This window comes from Mus caroli, chromosome 3 (genome assembly GCF_900094665.2).
Source record: "Mus caroli chromosome 3, CAROLI_EIJ_v1.1, whole genome shotgun sequence".
NCBI lineage: Eukaryota > Metazoa > Chordata > Mammalia > Rodentia > Muridae > Mus > Mus caroli.
The window spans coordinates 36199732-36208623 of record NC_034572.1 but is presented as its reverse complement, the minus strand read 5'-3'; the positions used below and the strand labels follow the sequence as shown (position 1 = coordinate 36208623).

Genomic DNA, 8892 nt, shown 5'->3' with positions numbered 1-8892 from the left:
TATAGGGGAATGCCAGGGCCAAAAGAATGGGAATGGGTCGGTAGGGAAATGGGGGGGGGGGTATGTTGGACTTTTGGGATAGCATTGGAAATGTAATTGAGGAAAATACATAATAAAAAATATTTAAAAAAAATAAAATAAAATATAGTAATAATAGACACAAAAAAATAATAATAATAAAAAAATTTTAAAAAATGGTGATAATAGGTATAGACAACCAAAAAAATCATAATATGCTATTAATTTTATCTTTATGTATGTGTGTGCTTGTATATATAGATGTATGTAGATATATGTATGCATAGAGACCAGAGGTTGACATTGGTTGTCTGCCTCAGTCCTTCTCTGCCTTATTTTTTTAGACTCTCCATGATACTGTAACTCATCAACTCAGGTAGATAGTTGGCCAACAGCCCCAGAAATACATGAGTCTCTGTCACCCCAGAACTGGGATTACAGGAACATGCCTCCACACCCACCTTTTTATGTGAGTGTCTACCCAATAAGCAGTTTACTGACTGAGTTATTTCTCTGACCGGGATTTTTACCTTTTAAGAATATAATAATTAGGGGTCTGGGAGGATCAGTGGTTAAGAACACTTTCTTCCAGAGACCTGGGTTCAGTTCCCATCACCCACATGGAGGCTCACAAGGGATCCAGTACCCTTGTTCTGGCCTCTGTAGGCACCAGGCACTCACAAGATACACAGCCCTACATACCCACAAAACACTCATACACTTAAGATTAAAATGTTTTAAAAAATACAATAATTAGGTAAAATACTTACCCCAATGATATTTGAAGTAAAAACCATAAAATTAGTTTCTTGCATGCTTTTTCATTAGCAGTAAATATACCACTGTTTTAAAGTGCCTTGGGAAAGAAGGGGCAACTACATATTAGCACTTACCATGTTTAAAGTCCTGTGCTAATAACTTACATAGAAAGGCTAAGTAATTCTGATGTTAAAAATACCAAGCAATGAAGTTGGGATCTGACTTTGAAAGGTGACCTCCATGGTATTCAAGGTATGTGACATATCCATGTTGTCAAAAATAACAAAATCAAGTAGTAAAGAGCAGTTTACAAGCAGCATAGAGCATGGCTTTATCTGTGGAAATAAGCATATGCACTTCTGTTTCAAGGTAGACATTTTTTGACTGTTAGCCTCCTAAAGGTTCATCCTTCCAGATTTTCTTCATATCATCTTAAATAATGCTGCCAGCTATACATAAGGCTTTGGGATGGATTTTTTTAATTACATGAATGCTTTAACATTGCATGACATAAGTTAAGAAACAGGTTATATTGGTGCAGTGTAAAACTTAGAAGGCACAGCAATCAGTTCCCTATTAGCCACCCAGCAGCAAGCCAAGACCATAGCACTTTGGGCTGCAGTGATACTCAGTGCCAACAAGGGGTACTGACACAGTGCTAGTCCACCTCAATGGGAAAAGCATATATAGTCTTATCACTGGGTAACTTGGAGACATGGGAGGACAGTTAGATGAACAGTTTGTCTGAAAATACGACCTCAGAACCTGCTGGGTAGTTAACCCTGCACTGTAAGAGGAAACCCAATCTCAAACTGAGTTATAGCACAACTACCCCTGAGAACAGAAGCTCCAATTCTAGCCACGCTGTTGCCCAGGTAACCCAAAGCAGAGTTCTAGAACTTTCAGCTCTACTAGTTACCTACAACACACTCTTACTTTTCAGTATTTCAGTAGAGAGTTATCTTGAATAGCCTGAAAATAATTGCTAGAAGTTTTTGGTTTGTTTGTTTTATGTTTTAGGGTAAAACTCTGGGCCTTGATTAGCAAGGACTCTATTACTGAGCTGCATATCTACCCCTACCACCAGTTGTCTGTAAATTGACATTAAAGCACTTTTTAAAAGCCTCAGCAGTTGTTTTATATTTCTGCATTAGTTGAATACTTTATAGTGAACATGAATGATTTCATATTTTTCCACTGTCAGTTTATAGTGTTTAATTTTGTAAATGAATCAATCGTAGGTGTCTTAAAATATCTAATAGTAGGAAGAGATGAACACACACTCGTGACTATTTCTCAGCATTGTCTTTTTTATTGAGATAATTTCCTATAAGGTAATGCTTATAAGCCTTTTCCTTAGATTTACCGTGAAGGCAAACAGGATGAAAGTGATTACAGAAAATTGGAAGAAATGCATCAAAGATGTCTTGCTGCAGAACGTTCAAAAGATGATCTTCAGCTAAGACTCAAGAGTGCAGAAAATAGAATAAAACAACTTGAAATTAAGTAAGTTTTCTTTTGGGTTTCCTATGATAACATTTTAAGAATTCACATGGGTGCTGGTGAATTATTTACCTTTTTATAAAACTTATAAAAACAACCAAATATGTTTTTTCATAATTTCTATTTTTATTAAGTTTTAAGTTAGAATACAAAGTAATGCACCTAGTGAGAGCGTTTTCGTCCTCGTAAGCCATAGTTCTATCTTATAATTTGTTCCCTTCCCACACTGCTCTCCTCCATGTTCCCTGTCTATCCTATAATTGTTTCCCTTACCACCCACCAAGTAGTATGCATCTCTGTTTTCATATCATAGGCATTCTGCTACCCACTCTGATACTCTCCCTCCCCAAGATACTCTCCTAGCACCCTCAGAATTCCTTTTCCAACACACGCTCTCGTGCGCACACACACACAGACCGACTCACTGACTCTATCTGCCAGTAGGAATAATTGTCTTTCTAGGTTTGGCTTACTTGGCTTGGCAAGATGATTTCCAGTTGATTCAATTCCCTTCCCTTCATCTTTCTTTATTGCTGAGTAAGTGCTACTCTGTTTATGTACCACATCTTCATTATCCATGTGTGTGTTGGTGAACAGCTAGACTGGTTCCGTTTCCTTCCTGGCTATTGTGAGCAGAGATGGGGAGAATGTTCTAGCATCTATGTGGTGTGTTGGTTTAGACTATGTGTATGTACATACTTGTATATGTCTTCAAGTTAGATTATATAGTAGTTTTTGTTTGTTTGTTTTTTTAATTGGGAGATCTCCATACTAATTTCCATGGTGGCTACACAAGTTCCTCATAACTTTGCCATTTGGTTTTATTAACTTAGGGTGTGATGGAAATCATGAAGCTATTTTAATTTGCATTTCCCTGATGGCTAAGGATGTAAACATTTGTCCACATATTTCCAGCCGTTTAAGATCTGCCTATTTCATTCATTGACCAACTTACTGATCAGATGATTCATTAACCCACTTACTGATCAGATGATTCATTGACCAACTTACTGATCAGATGATTCATTAACCCACTTACTGATCAGATGATTCATTGACCAACTTACTGATCAGATGATTAGTTTTACGTTATTTTGTGGGTTTGTTTCATTTTCAAGTTCTTTTATGTATTCTATATGTTAGTCCTCTACTAGATGAATTAAGCAAAAATGTTTTTGTCCATTCTGAAACCTGGATTTCACTTATAGTTCATTTTGCAGGTGCTTTTTAATGTGTAGTTTCTTATATCAATTCATAATGTTATTTTCTAAGCTAGTACTGTATTTTTCAGATAGTCTTTGCTGTCCCTATATCTTGAGATTATTTTCTGTATGTTCCCCCACACAATTTTAGACATTAAAGTCATCAATTCACTTCCAGTTAACTTGTGTACGAAGTGAGAGATAGGGACCTAGTTTCCTCTTACTACATGTGAATATCCAGTTTTCCTAGCGCCATTTATGAAGAGGTTTTTCTCTAAAGTATTTTTTTGAAACTTTTTTTGTCAAGAATCAGGTAACTTCAGGAGTACGGGTTTATCTCTGAGTCCTCTTTTTTTTTTCATCTACAAGTCTATTTTTATAAGTACTATTTTTGATTTTTGGCTCTACAGTATAAGATGAAATAAGATACTGCGACACTTCTAGCATTATTTTTTGGTTTAGGATTACTTTAGCTATTCAGCACCTTCTGTGCTTCTATGACTTTTAGGATTTTTTTTCCTAGTCCTGTGAAGAATGCCAGTAGAATTTTTATAGGGATTGCCTTTAATATGTAGGTGACTTTAAAGTAATTCAATGATTTTACTATATTATCTCTGTGAGCATGATATTTTTCTATCTTTTAGTGTCTTCAATTTCTGTGGAGTTTTACATTTTTTTATTGTAGAGGTCTTTGGCTTCCTTGCTTAGGTATATTATTACTGAAGGGTTTTCTGCTTTTTTATTACATTCTAATTGTTGTGCCACGTCCCAGTCACCCCTCCCACCATTCCTCATCCCACTCCTCCTCCCCCTTGCCTCTGAGAGGGTGCTCCTCCCCAATAGACCTCTCCTTTCCCAGGGGCCTCAAGTCTCTCAAGGATTATGCTCATCTTCTCCCACTGAGGTCAGACCAGATGTCTGGTATATATGTGCCAGGGTACTACTGAAGGTTTTTAAAGGGATTGTTTCCCTTCCACTTTTCTCAATGATGTGTATTGATATATTTTCAAAGCTGCTGGTTTCTTAGGTTGAGTTTTATATTCTGATGCTTTATTGTTTTCTTGTGTTTATCAGCTTAAGAGACTTTGTGTTGAGCTGTTAGGGTTCCTTTGTATGAGATGGAGTGTCTGCAAATAGAAATAACTGGCCCCTTCCTTTTATCCCTTTATTACTTTCTTGTGTTTTGCTCTAGTTAAGGTTACAGTCACTGCATTGAATAAGAGTGGAGAGAGCTGACACCTTGACTCGTTCCTGATTTTAAAGGAAATTCATGACGCCTTTTTCTGTTTACTATAATGTGGCTATTTTATCATAGGCAGCTCTTATTATGTTGAGGTATGAGCCTTGAATTCCTGCTTTCTTTTGGGTTTTTATCATCTAGTAATGTTGAACTTTGTTAAAGTCCTTTTCTGCATCTATTGAGATGATTACATTATTTGATTTCAAAACTGAGTTCAAGTCTTTTATTCTTTGTACTGTTGGGTAGAATGTTCTGCAGATTATTTAGCATAGTTGATCTCTGATATCATAATTGATATGCCTTTCCCTATTTTTGTCTTGATGATCTGTCTGTTGTTCATCATATAATATTAAAGTCACCTGTTTTTATGCTGGAATCAGTCTATGCTTTTATATCCAGCAGTTTTATAAAACTAGGTGAGCCAATGTTCTGAGCACATGTGTCTAGAATTATCATCTCCTCCTGATGGATCATAGTCTTAATTAATGTGATAATCAATTCTTTTACTTTGTTGAACAAATGGGGAATCTGAAGGCTTCCAGATACTCACCACTTCCATGTGCTTCTCTCCAGGATCATTTCTTAGCTATTCACCAGCACGTGGGACAGCAGTGAGAGCTTTCTAAAACCTCCACATGCACTGGGCCTTTTCTCCAGTTTATCTTTTCATGTATCCTTGGGGTATGCTTGGTAAATGTTTGCTCTTGTCATTCAGAGGATGCCTGGAGTGTGCATTCTCTTGTCCCATTCTAGTTTCAGAAATACTAAGCGTTGCAGTTTTTGCAAGTCTCCAATAATCTCTAGTGTTCCCTCCTTTGAGGGACTAGACTGGACTGGACTTGATTTGACTTAACTTTAACCTTGAGGCAGTCAGCTGTTGTGTTTTCCAATGATCCTGACATTAAGTATAAATTTGATTAGGAATTACTACATCTGTTGGCTATCAGCTTCACATTGTCCTCTTGCTATAGCAGTTCTCAATGTTAGGAAAATCTGAAAATATTTCACACTGGTTTTCAAAATAAATAATAGCAAGTCACCCTGCCCATCCTTATTTAAAATTGTTAAATACATTTAATTTAACTTGGTATTGCATACGTTTTTGAAACCACTTTTGTATAAAGTTAAAATGAGGGCTGTGAGTATGTTTACTATGTTTTCAATCCTCAGCACCATGCTGAAGTGAAAAGGAATGAATCAGAATAAAGAAAACAAAAGTTTACATCATAAAGTGTACACATCTTTATCCTTTGTGTTCTGTTTCATTTGTTTAAACAAAAACAGTTCCTCAGAGGAGATATCGCGTTCCCATGAAATGATCCAGAAACTTCAAACTGTATTGGAGTCTGAGAGGGAGAACTGTGGCTTTGTCAGCGAGCAAAGGCTGAAGCTTCAGCAAGAAAATGAGCAACTGCAGAAGGAGACTGAGGATTTGAGAAAAGTTGCTCTGGAGGCCCAAAAAAAAGCAAAATTAAAGGTATTTTCAAAATGAGTTAAATTTGTTCTTAGGAAAATCAAGGTATAGAAAATATTCACTAGAATCCTAGCAAAACATTTTTCAGGTTTTGTGTGTTTGTGTGTGTGCTTGTGTGCGTGTGTGCAGACCCATTCATGAGTAGACAGACACCTAGACTGACACTATAGTTTGGATAGTGTGATGAACACAGCTTTGCAGGGATCTGTATTGTGTGGGTCTGTCTTCTCGTCAGATAGCATGAAGTCCTACTTTAAAGTCCTAACAAGTGGGACTGGGCAAGTGTTCTTGAACATTATTGTCTTTTCTATCTGCGCACATTTAAAAAAGAACAAGTTCGTTTCCAGCCATACAACAGACTGATCTTCCTGCCAAAGCAACATAAGCAACACTAGCATCTGTAGCTTAGACAGCTCTCCAGCCTACTGTGCTCTCCCTTCCATTTGAGTTTCTTCAAACTCAGTAAGAGAATGGTGCAGCAGTTTGCTCTGAGTGCCCCTCCTACCTAGTCTAAAAGCAGCAAGAAGAAGAATGCTAGGGGCATAGTCTCATCTGAGAAAAATCTTTACCTTTTATATTCTTTCCCTTTGCCTCTTCAATAATCCATTTAAGGCACTTTAAAGAAACACATTATTCCATCAGCATCCCATACTCTCCATTCCACTATATTTTTCTAGAAAGTGGCACTGGCTTTTTATAATAAAGATCTCCTTCTTCCTGGCTCATAGTGAGGATGTAAAATAGCAGTACTGGTGTTGCACTTTGCTTATTGCTGATTCAGGGAATCATGTCAATGGCCTGACATTATTCCTGTCAACATGTAATTATTGACTATACTATTGCAGATATCCAAGGCTGTAAGTATTCATAAGAATATGAAATCTGAGATGAAAAATAGTAATATGTCTTACAAAAATATTTTTACTTTGTGAAATATAGAAAACATGGAAAGAACTATATTGCCAGATATCAATAGAAAGCCATAGTTACATAGTTAACATCAGAATAATCTTATATTGATAAATAGCACAAAAGAAAATCCAATAATAAATTTCACTTTGATGAAGACCTAATTTTGTAGCAGAAACATACTGTGGTTCAAGAGTAAAGGAATTATCTTAATAATTTTAATGCTAGATAAACTAGATCCATATTTCAAAAACAAATATTGACGTCTTTCATCACACATATATGCAAAGTAGTTTGTGCTGCCTTGCAGACTTGAAAATAAAATGCATTAGCTAAAGAGATGGCTCAGTGGTTAAGAGTGTGCACTCCTATTACAGAATACTTGTTCAGTTTCCAGCACTCATAACCACCTATAATCCAGCTCCAGGAGATCAGACTCCCTCTGCTGGACTCTGAGGGCACTTACATGCACATGCACACATTTACACAAAAGTAGAAGTTTAAAACACTTTTTTTTTAAATGAAATACAATCTATAGACTTACAAGAGAAAGTCTTCATGCCCTTCTGTAATAGTTCTTAAAAACAGAAACCTAATTTCTGATGGTGATGGTGATGATGTATGAGTGCTCTGCTACATATGCATCCACATGCCAGAAGAGGACATCAAATCGCCTTATTGATGGTTGTGACCCACAAGTGATTGCTGGCCATTGAACTCAGCCTAATTTCTTTTTTTATTATTATTATTAGATATTTACTTTATTTACATTTCAAATGTTGTCTCCTTTCCTGGTTTCTCCTCCTAAAACCCCCTGTCCCATCCCCCCTCACCCTGCTCAACAACCCACCTACTCCCGCTTCCTGGCCCTGGCATTCCCCTACACTGGGACATAGAACCTTCACAGATCCAAGGGCCTCTCCTCCCATTGATGACTGACTTGGCCATCCTCTGCTTCATATTCAGCTGGAGCCATGGGGTCCCTCCATGTGAACTCTTTGGCTGGTGATTTAGTCCCTGGGAGCTCTGGAGGTACTGGTTAGTTCATACTGTTGTTCCTCCTATGGAGCTGCAAACTCCATCAGCTCCATGGGTTCCCTTCTCTAACTCCTTCATTGGGGACCCTGCACTCAGTCCAGTGGTAGGCTGCAAGGATCTACCTCTGTATTTGTCAGGCACTGGTGCAGCCTCTCCGGAGACAGCTATAACAGGCATTTGTCAGTAAGCACTTGTAGGCATCCACAAAAGTGTCTGGGTTTGGTGACTGTATATGGAATGGATCCCCAGGTGGGGCAGTCTCTGGATAGTCATTCCTTCAGTCTCTGCTCCACACTTTGTCTCTGTAACTTCTTTCATGAGTATTTTGTTCCATCTTCTGAGAAAGACTGAAGCATCCACATTTTTCTTGAACTTCATGTGGTCTTTAAATTTTTATCTTGGGTATTGAGAGCTTTTGAGCTAATAAACCACTCCTCTCTGAGTGCATATCATGTGTGTTCTTTTCTGACTGGGTTACCTCACTCAGGATGATATTTTCTAATTCCATCCATTTGCCTGTGAATTTCATAAAGTCATTGTTTTTAATAGCTGAGTAGTACTCCATTGTGTAAATGTAGCACATTTTCTGTCTCCATTCCTCTGCTGAAGGAAATCTGGGTTATTTTCAGCTCCTGGCTATTATAAATAAGGCTGTGATGAACATACTGGAGGATGTGTCCTTATTACATGTTGGAACATCTTCTGGGTATATGCCCAGGAGTGGTATTAGTGGGTCCTCAGGTAGTATT

The 8892-nt window shown here is 37.5% G+C and overlaps 1 protein-coding gene across 4 annotated transcripts in view; it reads left to right on the top strand.

Annotated features, from left to right (window-relative positions):
• Positions 1 to 8892, top strand: part of Sclt1 (sodium channel and clathrin linker 1) — a 110284-nt gene that overhangs the window by 74200 nt on the left and 27192 nt on the right. For all 4 annotated transcript variants that reach the window (XM_021157908.1, XM_021157911.1, XM_021157910.2 and 1 more), the window contains 2 exons: positions 2138 to 2283; positions 6007 to 6199. In XM_021157908.1, the coding sequence (XP_021013567.1) occupies positions 2138 to 2283; positions 6007 to 6199 (339 nt within the window). The remainder of the gene's footprint in view (positions 1 to 2137; positions 2284 to 6006; positions 6200 to 8892) is intronic.